Source organism: Balaenoptera acutorostrata, chromosome 2, assembly GCF_949987535.1.
Source record: "Balaenoptera acutorostrata chromosome 2, mBalAcu1.1, whole genome shotgun sequence".
Classification (NCBI taxonomy): domain Eukaryota; kingdom Metazoa; phylum Chordata; class Mammalia; order Artiodactyla; family Balaenopteridae; genus Balaenoptera; species Balaenoptera acutorostrata.
In genome coordinates this window covers 135,050,444-135,066,403 of record NC_080065.1, presented here as the reverse complement: position 1 = coordinate 135,066,403, position 15,960 = coordinate 135,050,444, and the positions used below count along the sequence as shown (strand labels likewise).

Sequence of the window (15,960 nt, the reverse complement as noted above, 5' to 3'; positions counted from 1 at the left end):
CCAGAGGGCCTGGGGAGAGGGGGGCTGTAGGGGACCCCATGACTGGGGACTTAGCTCACCTGATGCAAACCTGCAAAGCAGATAAAGGTCAAAGGTCATCAAGCCAAGGGTCCACCGGGAAGGGTTAGAGGTTAAGTCTGGCTCCCCCACCTCACAGCAGTGCTGGGGTTCTCAGGCTGGGCTGGCCAGAGGGGAGGGCCTCACAGATGTCAGGGTACAGGTCCAGGAGGGACTGACCCAGGCCCAGGGAGTAGCAGTATTCCTGTTCCCTACAGTTACGAAGCAGTGCCCATGCTTTCACTCATGTGGTCTTTGTGACAAGGTGATTGCCATCCCTGTTTTCTGAGTGAGGAAACAGAGGATCAGGGAGGTAAACTCTGACTTGCTCCAGGTCACACTGTTAGAGGGAGGCTTTCAGTGCAGGTGTGACCAGCCCCAGAGCAAGTGCCTTACCAGGCTGGGTCACCAAGGAGTCCAGGGTAGGAGCCTTTGGCCTTGGCCTAGGCTGGTTCAGGCGGGAAGTGCCCAGTGACCTGTGGCATGTGGCCCCGAAGAGAGACGGGGAGGGGATTAGCATCAGGGCTTAGCAAGATGCTCCCCTTGGCATGTTAGAGAGTGCCGCGGCCAGCGTCCGCCAGAGGCTTCTCTCTGGGGAGCCCGGGGTGGCGGATGGGGCTGATGAGCAGATACAGCAAGGCTCACCCAAGGGGCCCTCTGGTTGGGGCAGCTAGAGCTGCTGCGGACGTGGCTGGCTCCACTGCAAGGGGTCGGCTCTGGGCAGCTACAGCCCTGGCTTCGCTGAGAGGGTCCACCTGCACATTTAACCAGCTGGGAGAATGAGACCCAGGGCTGGGAAGACCCTGCGACTTCAGACTCGGGCTTTCGCTACCACACTGGACTGCCTTCCCACTCTCTCCCCAGACAAGGATCCTGCAGTTCCTTAAACTGAAAGATGAGCCACCCAGGCAGTCAGAGTCTTTTTTTAACAACTGAAGGGCCTCTAGGGCACTCTAGTCCAGAGCTCACAAAACGGAGCCCATGGTTTAGTCCCTCTCTCTCGATGTGCTTGGGGGCACCAGTGGTGTTTAAAAAAATTTTTTTGGCATGAGTTTCCAGCACTTAAAAACCAGGAGATTTCATAGAAAATCCCAGATTTCTGACTTCTCTTGAAAATCAGAACATGTGGCTTCACGGGACCCCACAGTCCTGTAATAGTGGGTTGGAGCTGAGAGGGGACTCCTTGGAGGCTTGAGGGGCAAGTCCCCTCCCTGCTGCTGTGCATCCTGGTCTAGCTCACAAAGCCCATGATGATGGCTGGCCATTCCTCTCGGCTTTGGGATCCAGAGGTACTCCCCCGGCCCCACCACTGCCTTGCTTTGCAAGAGGGAAATTTTGCGAGAGGGAAAAGTTGCATGAGAGCCCGAGAGGGGTCATAGGTGGAAATGTGAGGATGACTGGGGAGCTGGACCAGCCATGAGCCCCATCCCTCCAAGCCTCTGGGGCATCAGTGTGCAGTACCACCCCTCCTCCCCAGCTCGCTCTCTCCAGGCCACCAGGAAAAGGACTTACAGTGGCTACCATTTACTGAGCATCTACCGCATACACGTCAAGTGCTATGCTAAGCACTTTATAGATACTGTCTGGTTTAACTTAAGGCCATTTGCTTGAGGTTTAAAGCAGCCAGATGTCAGGCTGCACAGGGCTGGGCATTGATGCCATTTCCTGACTGATGCCCTCTCCAAGGGCTCTGACCAGGAGGTGAGAAGGAAGGGAATGGGAAATGACAGGTGGGGCCTCCCTGAGAGCTGTTGCTCTGCTTTTCCCAGCCACCAGGGACACAGCCAGCCCCAGTGTGGGGCTCTGGAGTTTGAGGGTGGGGAGGCCTCTGCAGGGGATGGGTGCTCTGGCAGGGGTGGGCCCCAGAGTGGGGGCATCTGCTTCTTATCACCAGCAAAATGCAGCTTCGCAGCTGTCCAGAGTGAGTAGGCAGGGCTGACACATGACCTCCACAGCAGCATGGGGCTAAAATTAGAGCGGGTCGGGGCGGGGAGGGAGCATCTAGCCCCGGGCTGGGCAGCCGGGCCTCCGTGCTGGCCGCCACTAGCACGGGTGGTGACCAGGATCTGGAGGGAATCCCCAGACTGAAACAGCAATCCCACGGTCCTGGGACACGTTGGGCACCTCCCTCAACCCATGGAGCCAGACGGTCACACTTGAGATTGCTGAGAACCCAGGCCCACTCCCACCCAGCGGGCCACCGGCAGACCCAGGGCCGCCCAGGAAGGAAGAGGAGCGAGGGGAGGAGGTCTCCCCACGTCGCTGCTCCGGCTCTGTGCCCTCCGCTGCCCGTGGATGTTGCTCTTCCTCACCCTGTGGGCCCTGGTGCCCTGCCTGGTGTTGGTAACCCTCTACTTTTTCTCCTCTGCAGGCGGGAAGAGTGGAGGAAACAAGAAGAACGATGGTGTGAAGGTAAGTCCCGGCCAGCCCGGCAGGGCCTGCCTCTGACAGCGTTTCCGCCCACAGGGCCCGGCTTGCAGGACTGGGACGAGAGCCAGGCCTTACTGATGGTGTTCTGGGCAGATGTGCTCACCCGTGCAGCCTGGCATCCCCAGACCCAGACCTGGGCTTCGGTGCCCACCCTCCCACCAGGATTGGTGGGGGGCAGGTGGGGGAGGGGAGGGTTGAAAGAGGGTGGGAGAGGCAGGTGGCCTGGGGTTGGGGTGGGCATGAGGGCCGGTCAAAGGAGATTTCTGCGGTTCTGGAGGACTGGTGAGTGAGTGGGTGCAAAGAAGGGACAGAGATGTCATGAGGGGTGACCTCCTCCTTCCCGAGTGTAGGCTGGCTGGAATGGGCCCCTGACCCAGTGCATGCCCCAGTCCAGCCTACAAAGCCTGCAGGGGAAGGACAGCCAATCCTCTTGGCTTTGACACCCAGAGGTACCCATCCCCATCAAGGCCTGCCGGTTCAGTGCTAAGAATCCCCTCCTCTCCCCGACCCAGGCCTGCCCTGTCCCCACCCCTGATGCCCGAGCTGCTTTCCTCCACACCCCACTGACCCCTCCCTCCCTCCTCTCTCTTCTGCCTCTGCTCTCTGGGGCCTTGTCCCCTACTTTCTGCCTGGTCCCCTACTCTCTGCAGCTCCTTCCTCCCCTGCCACTGGCTCGTCTTGTGGATTCTCCTCTCTTGAGACCCTGACTTTTTCTGGGCTCAGATCCCTGCCTGGCCAGGGCCCCAGGGCTGGGCTGTGCCCAGGACACTGGAAGGTGTGGGATGCTGTCCAAACACAGCCACCCAGGTGGGCTGGTGGCTTCATGGCTTGGTTTGTAGTGGCATTTAGGGTCTCAGGCCCCTGGCTTTGGTCTGCCAGGGGTTGCATGGGAGGGGATCTGGGCTGTCTGCCTGAGGCCAGGATATGGCCCTCCTCTCTGCTCTTGGTCCTCTAGGGGCTTCAGTTTCCCCATAGGTACAGTGGGAGGGGGGAGGGCTGTAAACTTCATGATTTCCAAGATTTCAACTTTAAAGACAAACAAGAAAAAAATCATTTTCCCTTCTCATCTTGGGTGCTTGAGGAATATGTAATTAATTTGGTTGTCAGTCAAAGCCAGTGGTTTTCAAATGGAACTCCTTGGAGCCCAGAGGTTCTGGGGAGGTACCTCTGGCAGCAGATGGGGAGGGATTGGAAGGGGGAGGCCAAGCAGAGAGGTTTTGGGGCTTCTCACACCCACTTCAGCCAGAACAGCTCCGTGGACCAGCTATCGCAGTGGCTGAGAGAGCCTGGGTGAGCTCATAGCCCATTATTTGAATCTCCTGAGCCCGTGTTTCCTCATTCAAGCAATGGGTGAGCAGGGTCTCCCACCTCCCAGGGCTGTTTGTGAGGATGAACTAAGATACTGCGTATTGAGGACTTAGCACGGTGCTGGCGTGCGATACATGCTCATGAGATGCTAGTCAGTAGTATTATCTTTTCTGCTTTATGTGTTGGGCTTTCGGGTAAGATTTCTCTTGAAGTTTGCTCAAGAAAATACTTGGAAAACACAGATCTAAAGCCAGCCCAATTTATAAAGTTAACACACATCCATCCCAAATGCTGTAATGGAATCCAGAATTGAGTTTTGGCTTACCTGCTGTTTTGGGTTACCCATGAGTCACCCCCCTCCCCTCCCATTTTGAAAGGGTGATAGACGGATGTGCAACTTGCGGGGGAGGGGGGCAGGCTTGGAGCAGCTGGGGCTCAATCTGGCCCTAGTGTGTAGACACTGGGGGTACTGGGTTCCCTGGGGAAAATCATATTTGGGGGATATGGGGCAGAGGCCACAGGCGCTAGTGGGCTGGGGCCCAGGTAGGTGGAGGAGGAGGGTCTGAGGGAGGGCTGCCGCCGTCTGCTTGGTGCTCGGGTGTAGCCCTGGCAAAGCCCTGGTCAGGGCCTCCCTCAGGCTGGGTCATGAGACGAATCTCTAGTCTGGCTCCTCTCTGGGCAAGGCCAGGAGGCGGAGGCTGTCTGAGGGCAAGGGCATCTCGTAGCGTGGCGGGGCTCTGGCTGTTCACTGCAGGGCCTTCCAGTGGGCACAGTTGAAGAAAGTGCTGCTGCTTCCTGTAGGGCAGGACAGACCCTGAGTGACTTCTCAGGGTGGCCTGGGTGTGGAGGAAGAGACACTCAAAGGCTATTCCTGGCCCGTCCCTTTCTCTGCAGCTCAACCTCCTCCCCTTCCTTGGGATGGAGGAGCGGAGACATCCAGCTGGAAGACGGGAGTAACCCAGGGGGATTTGCCCAGGATTTGGGGAGCCCGGCCTGCAAGAGGAGGGAGGTCCATTCATGTTTTTACTATGACTGAAACTGGACCTCAAGTCAAGAAGCCAGGGGTTTGAGCCTGGGACCCACTGTTCCCTCCCTTGGGGACCTGGGCCATCAGTTCCGTCATCTGTAAGGAGAAGAGCTGTTTTCAGGGAGGCTGGTGAGAGGCTCCCACCAGGGTGGGCCTGGTACAGCCGCATCGTGGTGCTCCTGTAGCCAACATGTGCTCGGCCAAAGCAGGAAATACCGCTTGGTCCCTAGAGACAAACCACTGATCCCACCTGGGGCTTAACTGAAGAAGCAGTGATCGGTTCCAACGTTGGAGGAAAAACTGGCGGGTTGGAGTTCAAGATATGACACAATACTGTACTTTATGGGCTTTTAAGGGCTTTTCAAGGCTAACTTTGACCATCCTCTGTTTCTACCATCCCTGCCAACCTTAGAACCATGTTCTTCACGTGGTTCTAAGAGATGTGACTCTACTTTTGTTGACAGTTCACTTTTTAAATGAGACTAACATGCTGGTCGGTGTAGGGTTATTATTAGTATCATCATCATTTTGTGATTCAGGAAAATCGAGTCTTTCTATTACCAAGAAGCGATGCCCCCCGTCCCAGCCACTCCTAGGCCTCTACTTTCATGAAGAGGGGCTGACCGCTCCCACCCCTCAACCCCACTCACTGCCCCCTGTTGGTGTCCCATCCGTGCGTCATGACCTCTCTCCCCCATGTCCCATCCTGTCACTGTACGTCCGAATTTGATGCAGTCTCTGCTCTGTGTTCCCTCCTCGTGTCCTGCCTGGAACCTCCCGGCCCTCATGCCGCTCCTCAGGTTTCTGCTGACAGCCGAGCTGTGTGGGCCTGTCCCCTCCAACACACACTGTGCCTGGCCCGGCTCCAGCCAGGAATGAGGCCAACGCTAGGAGGAAAGGGCAGGGAAGGAGGGGCTGGCTGCAGGCTACTGGCTTGCAGGAGTCACACTGCCCGGGCCAGCTGGGGCAGAGGCAGGGGCTGTGAGCACTTACACTGGAAATGTCCAGTGAGCCACCTCCATGCAGAGGCCCTGGATGGAGAGGACAGGATCTAAGGCTCCTGGCACTCAGAGACTCCTGGATCTTGGAGTCAGAAAGCCCAGACTTAGACCTGAGGACCCTTGGAGAATATCCAGTGCCTCCCACTGGCAAAGGCCTACCCGGAGGGCATCTCAAGTCTCCCCTCTGCTCCCCACACAGAGCAGCAAGGGGAGCAGCCTCCTGGCCTCTCAGATGTAAGTGCTTCCAGGATAAGCCTTTGAAGAGCCATCAGGCTGTGGGTACCTGGAGACCTGGACAGAGGAGAGGGCCTGCACTGGGGGTTCCAGCCTCTGCTTTGCTAGTAGCTAGCTGAATGACCTTGGGTGGATCGCTGCCCGTCTCTGGACCCCAGGTTCTTGTCTGCTCAATGCAAGTGTCAGTCTTGGCCTGTAACCTTCTATGAGTGTGAGTCTTTAAGACTCCAGGCTTAGAGCTGAAAGAAGGAGAAGATAGTCTACATGTTCCTCTCTCCTTCCCTTGGTTCCACAGTTGATAATACAGGGGAAATGACAAATCCCCCCAAAGCTAGAATAGGCTGAATGGCAGGGCCCAAAGAATTCTGGGCTCAGCTGTGTGTCTGCCTTTGCCTCAGTTTCTCTATCAGCATAAAGGAGCCGAATAGGCCAGTCACTGGGAAGCTGTGAGCACAAGCAAGACTTCTGAGGCCATTTAGAGGAGTGGTTCCCACACCTGTCTCTGCTTTGGAATCACCTGGGGATATTGTTTAAAATAAAGATGCCCAGGCCCCAGCCCAGACCTAGTTATCAAACTCCTTAGAGGGGGCCTGGTTATGTATATTTTGGACAAGTTTCCTGAGTGACTATGACACTCAACCAAACCAGGAGTGGGGTCTTTTCAGCAGAGACACAGGAGGAGTCTCGGAGGAGACATTGGGCCTCATCTCCAGACCCGAGCACCTTTTTGTCCTTCAAGAGCTTTGGGTTCTGGAGGCCTTAGGCACCTGGTATCTGAGACCCAGGATTTGCTCCCTCCATCTGAACTTAGCCTAGGGGGAGCCCTGGTCCAAGAGAGGCTTAGCCCACAGCTTGGTGGTTAGATCGTTGAGACCCAGGCAGCTGTGCACGAGGCCCCAGAACTCCAGGCTGAGAGAGGCCTGGCCCTGCCAGGTCAGCTGCTGCTGGTGGCCCTGACTCCTTGTCCCGATGCCATTGCCGGCAAGGGACCACAGAGGATGACCCCGAGGCCCATCCTCCTTCCAACCCTCCCCTGTTGTTCGTTCCTCTGCTCCCTGCCGTTTTCACGCTGTGTCTTTTCCTGTCCCATCTCTTCTCCTTGTTTTTCCAGAAAAGAAAGTCCAGTTCCAGCGTTCAGTTAATGGTGAGTGTCTGCCGTCTCCCAAACGCCGGTAAATCCTGGGCCTCGAACCCTCGCTCCTGCCTCGCTCCTGCAGGCTGCACTGGGAACCTGGGCGGGGAGAGGGTGCTCAGGGTGTGCTTGGTATGTGTGCCTCGTGTGACAATATGTGTGTTGTGTGTGCGTGTTGTTGGTGTGTTTCTGTTGACACCTCCAACTCCATGACCCAGGCCAGCAGCCTGACGGTAGACCTGAGAACTCCCTCGGATGCGACGGTTGATTTGAACCCCATCCCACATCCAGCCCATGGCTTCTCGCTTCGCCTTGCCCTCTGCTCTGGAACTCAGCTCAGGACTTGGTTTGTGCCAGTTGTGGCCACTGGGGGGCTTGGTTTGGCCGAAGTAGCGGGCGCCGTAGAGGCCCTTCTTGAGCTTCTGTGAGGCTACCCAGGGCCTGCCGGTGGCAGAGGAGCCACCAGCCCCTGCCACTGTCTAGGGGTTCCTGCGGTGGCATGGTGGCCCACGTCCCTCTTCTTCTGATTCCATTGCTGTCTCCCTCAGTTGTGTGGTTTTTCTCCCCCTGAAAAGCCCAGCCTCTGTCACACCGGGCCTCCCCCCGTCTCTCTCTTCCTCTCCTGCCAGTGTGTGTATTCCTTCCCCATCCTGTGGCCACCATGTGCCTCTCTGCCCTCCACACCCCCTCTCTGCTCCCTCAAGCAGACAGGGCTCAGGACCCCCTTCCGGAAAGGCCAGGGCTCTCCACGCATCCACCCCTTCATTCATACCCCCGTCCCCGCCACCAGCCACCTGCTTAGTTGGGCCCGTCCCCTCCTTAGGCTTGGAAGTCTGACAGGGTTTTCAGTGCAGCATCTGGATGGCAGAGCCAATGAGGCTTACGGCAACGGGGCCGCAGCATCCGGCAGACCACACCTCTTCCCGCTTGACAAGCGGGCCTCACCACCTCCCGTGTTCTCTTTGGCAGGAATCTTCAGAGAGCACCAACACCACCATTGAGGATGAAGACACCAAAGGTAGGAGGGGTCTTGCCTGCAGCATCTGGGCCCCCGGGCCTCTTGGCAGGCCCCTTTCACTGACAGTCTCCGGCCTGATGGGACCCCAAGGCCAACTTTGTGTGCTGTTCCTCTACAAAGAGCCTCGCTTTGGCTCCTTATAGACTGGATACACAGTGGGGTGCCATTTCCCTATGTGAGGTGCCTGATGGGCTTTTCTCATGGTAGCAGTTATGTGTTGACTTTAACATGTATTAGAAAAAATTAATTTAACATAGTCAAGTCATAAATGTATCATAGTAGTATACGTTTTCCTTTTGAAGTGTTTTTGGATTTAAAAAAAAAACACAAGTTGATTTTAAAAACTTGAAGTAATAATAGTAAAGGAAGGGAAAGCAAAAATGTATGAATAGGAAATTCAACAACCTGGAATATGGGAAACACTGCCTAAGACCGACCCAAAATGCAGGGGCTACTGTAGCCAGTGGCTAATAGTCTTCACAAGCCCTCAGATGAAAGGGGGCACAAGACCCCAGATAACGGTGATCTGATAGTAAGAGAGGAAATAATAGGATGGTAATAGGAATAATGGCTGCCTTTTATGGGGTACTTGCTGTGCGCTAGACCTGTTTCAAGTGCTTGATATTCACCTGAGCTTTACAACAAGCTAAGAAGTAGGTACTGTGATTGACCCCATTCGACAGCCCAGAAACTCAGGGGTTGAGTAAATTGGCCCAAGGTCCCAGAGCTCGTAAAGGGGACAGTTAGGATATGAACCCAGGCAGTATGGCTCCAGGGCCTGGCTCAGCTGAGGAGGCCTTGGCATGTGGAAAGATGTTTGGAGCTTGGAGGAGGGAGGATGGAGCGCTGACTTCCACCCAGGGGACACCAGATCCTTGGATGAGTTAGTGACGTCCTGCTGTTCTGCCTGTACCCAGCCCTTCTTCTTCCCCCAGGACAGGGAGACCGGCAAGGGAGGGGGTTCTCACACTCAGGTGTGTGTCAGAGATGCCTGGTGAGTCTCTGAAGTCTAGAAAAACAGCATTGACCTGGAGAGATCACAGCTGTGCCAGTTGAGATATTTTCAGGAGTTTAGATGATTTGCTTCTAAAAGAATATACAACGGTGGGGAAAAGAGCATTTTATTATGTAATAAATATTTTTGCACCATTGCCATTCAGGCTTATTTAAGGCAGTTTTGACACACTAAACGCCATTGACTGCCTCCTGACTCTGCCACGGTGTTTGGAAGACCAGCCCCACCCTATGTGTGTCCCTCTCCGGTCATTCCCAGCTGGGGCAAAGCAGGGGCAGGAGATGGTCACTCCATCACCATAGCCTGGTGCTAGAGCAAATCAAGCGTCTGTGAAAGCACCAGGGACAACCTTCAAAATGCATTATCTCGAAGAATTCCCTTGGGATCAGGTCAGCATTCTAAGTCCCTCAAGTATGATTATTAACCATTCCACTGGCCCTGCTCCAGTGGAATCTGATTCCATAGGTTTGTGGTGGGCCGAGATAGGTTGTTTTTGAGACATTCACCATGTTTGAGGCTCATTGCAAGGTGCTGGGATTTTTGAGGAGACTTGTTGTGGCCTCATAATCCTGGTCTCAGAGCAGACAGGGTCTGTGGAGGCAAACTGGCTCTGTGATTCCTCACTGGAGTCCATCTGCTGGGTGACCTTAGACAACTTACTGAACCTCTCTGAGCCTCAGTTTCCTTAACAGTAAAGAGATGATAATAGTATCAAGCTCAGAGGACTGCTGTGCAGATGAAATGAGAGGCTGTGTCTCAAGTGCCTACACAGTGTTTGGCATGTGGCCACTGTTTAATAAATCTTAATTTCTCTTCTTTCAAACTGGAGCTTATGGTTGAATGACAGGAAGCCATATGACGTTTTCTTGGAGCATCAGTTTTACTCAAAGATTATTTTAAGACAAATATTTATATGTTCAACGGACAGAGAAATGTTTGGACTAGAATGTAAAATTTGTGTGCGCTATTAATGTAAAACGTGACCCGTTAAAGACATTTTCCACCTGGGGTAACGGCTCTGGGTTACATCCCCGAGGCCTGACATTTACAATCATTATCCTCTGCTTTAGAGATATCAGGATGGGAACATTTGTGAAGTTTTGAATTTTAGTTCACTTATGCCCCTTTTAAAGAATTTTTTTTTTTTTTAATTTTATAGCTACTTTATTTATTTATTTATTTATTTATTTTTGGCTGTGTTGGGTCTTCGGTTCGTGCGAGGGCTTTCTCTAGTTGCGGCAAGTGGGGGCCACTCTTCATCGCGGTGCGGGGACCGCTCTTCATCGCGGTGCGCGGGCCTTTCACTATTGCGGCCCCTCCCGTTGCGGGGCACAGGCTCCAGACGCGCAGGCTCAGTAATTGTGGCTCACAGGCCCAGCCGCTCCGCGGCATGTGGGATCTTCCCAGACCAGGGCTCGAACCCGTGTCCCCTGCATTAGCAGGCAGATTCTCAACCACTGCGCCACCAGGGAAGCCCACTTATGCCCCTTTTAAAGAGGGGAGGATGGGACTTCCCTGGCGGTCCAGTGGTTAAGACTCTGCACTTCCACTGCAGGGGCCACGGGTTTGATCCCTGGTCAGGGAACTAAGATCCCACATGCTGTGCAGCATGGCCAAAAAAAAATAAAATTTAATTTAAAACTAAAATAAAATAAAGAGGGGAGGCTGAGGCCTAGAGAAGAGAAAGGGCATGTCAATGTTATTAATGGTAAAACTGGGACCCCGTTCCCTGCCTCAGTTTCCACACATGTAAAAGGCCATGTCTGATGGAAGAGGTGCTGGCCCATCCAGGAGCTTCTCCCCCTGTTTGGCAGGAGAGAGGAGCTCTGTGCCTCCCCCAGCTTCTCCAGGCCTCAGAGAAAGTTTCCAGAGAACCATTTTCTGGTGTTAATTTGTTAAGTCTTCTTACTAAGTGAGAATAGCAGCTGGTGGGGTGGATTCTGACCTAACATTAAAGTTAATTAGAAATGTCATCCTCCAGGGAACATTCTCCCCTCAGCAAAGAAAGGGACATTAATATTTCACAGCCCCTCAGGCTTAATACACAGGGCTCTCACCCTCTGAGCTGCACGGGGTTCTGCCAGATTTCCTCCCCACCGCCCTATCTCCTCCTGGTCAGCTCCATGAAAATTCAATTTCCTCTCCAACCCAAAGAGCTGCCTTAGAATCTGGGCAGAGACATTCTGGGAAATATCAGTCAGGAATGCTGATCCCATCTCAGCCTCCTCATACTGTGTGACCTTGAGAGAGTGCCTTAACCTCTCTGGAGCTTCAGCTTTCCCATCTATAGCGTAGCCCTCCTGGTTGCCTGGGGGAACACCTGGCAGATGAGAAATGCCAGAGGGTGGTACTGAGCAGCTGCTAGATGAATCTTTCATATAGCAATAGGTCTGCCAAGGGCATGGGAGGGGCTCAGAACCAGAGTGAATTTCTCCCGATTTAAGGAGCACCAGACCCCCAGATCTTTGGTCCCAGAGAATGAAGCTAGGGAGAGTCCTGCCTGCTAGGCTTCAATTGTTGGCAAACTTGGTGTCCTGAGTGGCTGGAGGCCAAGTTAGGCACTGTCTCAGGCTGCATTAATAGAGGTGTAGTGTCCAGAATTGGGCAGGGGATAGAGAGTGCTACCCTAGACCTGATATTCTGCAATATTCAAGCCACATCAGGGATTGTGTGCTCACACTCAGAGAGGCAACTAAACAGCTTAAGTACCCTCGAAAATAGATGGCCAGCTTGAGCCAGATCCTGCAAGCCACATGCGGGAGGCCTTCAGCCCTGAGAAGAAAAGACTGGTGGGGGAAGGCACAGAGTCTGGAGAAGCAGGTACACACTGAAGGATCCCAGAAGGCAGACCAGAACTATAACTAGGGGCTTTTAGGGGGAGATTGCAACTTGAAAGAAGGAGGTGGATGCAAATGGCAAAAGCTGTCCAGCAGTGCGGTGGCCTACCCAGCAGGCTGCAAGCCCCAAAGTTCCAACCAAAACTGAACCATCATATATCAGGCTGCTGGGAAGTGTCCCTGCCCGGGCTAGAGGCTAGAGACTGTCCTCAGGGAGAACTTCCAATTCAGAGCTTTCCAGTGATGATAATCACAGCGCTTGCTTATGGAGTGCCAGGCACCGCTCTCAGGGCTTTACATAATGCATCATTATTTACATAAGTGAGTTGATATAAAGGGCTTGGAACAGTAGCTGGTTCTGAGTGAGGACCATATGTGTGTTAGTTATTTTTATTGATATATTCTTAACTCAATCCTCAGAACCACCCTATGAGGTAAGTACTATTAGTAGCTCCATTATACATATGGGAAACTGAGGTAGGAGGAAGTATCTTGCCCAAGGGCACACAGTTACTAAGCAGCAGAGCCAGGATCCAAACTCAGGGGGTCTGGCTCCAGAATCCATGCCCTTGACCACTTGACTAGCCTCTCTGAGATGGTGGTGAGAAGCGGCCCACGGGATACAGGGCGTTAAGCACGGGCTCGTGGAATGTCAAGTGGGAAGGGTTCTTAAAGCTGTGGATAGTTCTTAAAGCATGTGGATTCGCTCTGGATCATCACCCTGATTTCATGTGGGAGCAGCTGGAACGAGGTGTCTCCTGGTGGAGGTGGGTTTCTCCCCATCCTCAATCCCCAGCTTCCATGAAGGAGGGCAGAGTTGACCAGGAGGCCGGGCTGTTGGGCTCCTAGGGACAGAGGCCACAAGGCAACTTGGGCAATTCCAGCGAACAGGGCAAGGCCAGCAGCCCCAGACCCTGATTTGGTCCATCTGCTCATTCATTCGTTCAAGCTGCCTCCGTCTCAGCCCCAGGCAAGGCCCCAGAGTCACCCGGCTGACCTCATGGTCTAAGACAGACCCGTTCCCAGCCCTGGTGATTCTTCGCAGAGCCAGGAGATAAAGAGTTAGTGGCTCACTGTGGTGACTGACATTGGAGATGGTAACTTCAGTGATGTTACGGCTACTGAGCGCCCACCACGTGCCAAGAGCTGCGCTGGGCACCGGGCCCTGCCCTGCGGTGCAGGTGGTGGGGGTAGAGGGAGATGGGCTTTGGAGCTGCACAGTCTGCTCGGGGCGGTTGGTCCACTGGAGCAGACTATTGCACCTGTCGCCTCCACGGTGACTGGAGCTTGTCTCTGACCGGGAGGTGAGGACCACATGAAATTGTGCTGGGAGGCTTCAAAGACTCGCGGCTTGAGCACTGGCGCAGTCACTCACTCCATAACGAATGCCTGGCCAGGCCTGCTCCAGGCTCCAGGGATCAGCGAGCCTCCATGGAGCTCATATTTGAGCTGGGGAAGAGACAAGCATGTGGGCCCAACACATCACGGAACGCGTTGGAGTTCCTGGGTCCTGTGGAAAAGGCCCTGGGCTGGGAGCCAAACTCTGCACCCAAAATGTTCTATGTCCTTGGGCGAGTCACACCCATTACCAAGCTTCTGTTTCCCCAATGTTGGATAAGCAGGCTGAGTCCCTGGTCCCCAAGAGTTCTTGCGGCCTGGGTGTCCTGTGATTCTTTGTCCTCTGGGCCTGAGGTGAGCTCCCCAGTGTGAGGGGGGATGGGATGGCACCTGCAGTTGGTGAGGAAAGGGGCAGGGACAAGGCCTCCTCCAGGAGCCGTCTCCCTCCTATGCTCCCTGCCTGAGAAACGGGCAACATGTCCACCCATCTCACCTGAGGCTGCTCCAGCAGGCCAGCTCACTGACTGGCTTGGAGGTTAAGCTTGAGCCTGGGGGAGGAAGGGAAGCAGGCCTGGCCCTGGGAAACCGCCTGAGCCTTCTGGGAGGATAGCCCTGCTGGGAGCCAGAACATTTGGCTTCAAACTCCTTCATTGCTGAGGCTCAGTCTCATGTGTCAGATGGGGGGAACTGGCCTTGCCTCCCCCTACCCCCCAGGCTGTGAGGAGCAGATGCAGTAATGAGTGTGGGAGGATACAGAAGGCGGCACTTACAGTGTGTACCTACTATGTGCCAGGCTCTGGTCCAAGTGCCTCAGGCACATCATCTCATCCCATGCTCATAACAACTCCGGGACGAGGGCATTGTCATCTCCATACGATGGACCAGAAAACAACCTTGTGCCCCATGGTTGCACAGCTTGTAAAGACCTGGGCTGGGATTTTAGAAGAAGCCTGTGTGGTACTGAAGCCTGGGTTCTTTACACAACTTGTTCAGCACTGAACGTATGAGAGGTGATGGTGTCCCCATTTTACAGATGGGAAAACTGGGACTCAGAACATCACACACCTAATAAGAAAACTGATGTCTAATCCTCTACCAGGAAGACAGCAGTTGTTCGTGGTGTTTCAGTGGCGGACAGGGGAGGCCAGGTGTCAGCAGCTGGGATTCATTCTGCCTAGAAAGTTCTGGAAGGCTGTGTCTGATTCCTATAGGCACCCAAATGGAACAAAAACTGACTCAGACCTAAGGGATGAGTAAGCCCTAAGCCCTTCCTTAGTGGCCCCAGTTTGGACCATGAGGGAGCCCCTGGTTTGTGGCTGCTGGTGACAACCTCCACAGGTGACCTTGCTTGGATTCAGGTGGCAAAACAAGGTAATGGAGAAGCATATTTTGGAATCAAGACCTGGGTTCAAATCAGGCCTAGAGCCAGAATCATGCATGCTGTTTGGAGGCAGAGGCTGCCAACTAAGACACTGGCTCTGCCCATTGTAGTTGAGGGAACTTTCACACTTTTTCACCTTTCTGGGCCTCAGTTTCTTCTTCCATGAAATGGGAGTAATGATACCCAGGGACAGTGTGAGGATAAACGAGACAATCTCTCTGAGGCCCTCAGGTGCCAGGACAGGGTCTGGTGCATGTTAGGGGCTCAGGAAACTGTGGTTGGTGCTGCATCCCAATCACTATTGCTATTATTTCTCTGTGTTCCCTCCTGCCTTACAGTGCGGAAACAAGAAATTATAAAAGTGACAGAACAGCTGATTGAAGCCATAAGCAATGGAGATTTTGAGTCCTACACGTGAGTCGGCTGGGTCCATTCTGCATGTCCCGCCTGGATTGTTGATCAGGGGTTGCTGATGGCTACCTTTAGGGGTCCTTGTCTCTGACCCTCATTTACTCACTCTGCATGTGCTGTGAATCAGGCTGAACTCATATTTCTGGTTTGCCTTCAGACTTTACGCTCTCATTAAGCTTTCTGTTCACAATACTTGTCTATATCTCAGTCCTGCTCCTATCTTGTTCCCCAGGAGGAACTCCAACAAAACTCTTTTGCTTCCCCAAGGACAGAGCGGGTGGGTCTCCACCACAGCATGGGCCTCCTCAGGAGATGAGCTGGGAAGGAGGGGAGGGAAGCAGGCCCCTCCCCAGTCCTGCCACATGGGCCTGGGGCCTCACCCTGGACCTCCTCTGACCTCAGATGGGCAGGAGCAGGCAGGAACCCATAGGGTTTGTACCTCCAGTGAGTAGCGGTGAGCAAAAGAACATCCAGAAGTAATCTTAAATCCTCTAGGGATAAGGCAGAGTGCACAAAAATAGCATGATATGAAACAGGTGGTATGAGACATCCCCTACACACCTGATCAGCTGTTGGAGGGGCAGCTGTGTGCAAAGGCTGGGCTGGAGCGCCCCCTGGTGGCCACCCTCGGCCTTGCTGGTCTGGCCCAGAAGCAGGCCTTCCACGGGCCCCCAGGAGAGCCAGGATTCTGGGCTGAGGCCTCAACATCTTGGCCAGAGCTAACAAGGCCTGGGCCCGAAGACCCCACATATGCTTTTTGGTGGACAAAAT

The 15,960-nt window shown here is 54.1% G+C and overlaps 1 protein-coding gene across 3 annotated transcripts in view; it reads left to right on the top strand.

The window, feature by feature from the left end:
* Positions 1–15,960, top strand: part of CAMK2A (calcium/calmodulin dependent protein kinase II alpha) — a 71,433-nt gene that overhangs the window by 46,062 nt on the left and 9,411 nt on the right. For 2 of the 3 annotated variants that reach the window (XM_007188648.3, XM_057539731.1), the window contains exons 13-15: positions 2,429–2,469; positions 8,159–8,207; positions 15,117–15,192. In XM_007188648.3, coding sequence (XP_007188710.1) covers positions 2,429–2,469; positions 8,159–8,207; positions 15,117–15,192 — 166 coding nt within the window. Of the gene's footprint in view, positions 1–2,428; positions 2,470–7,168; positions 7,202–8,158; positions 8,208–15,116; positions 15,193–15,960 lie in introns of all 3 variants that reach the window. The other variant, XM_007188647.3, reaches the window with a different exon arrangement.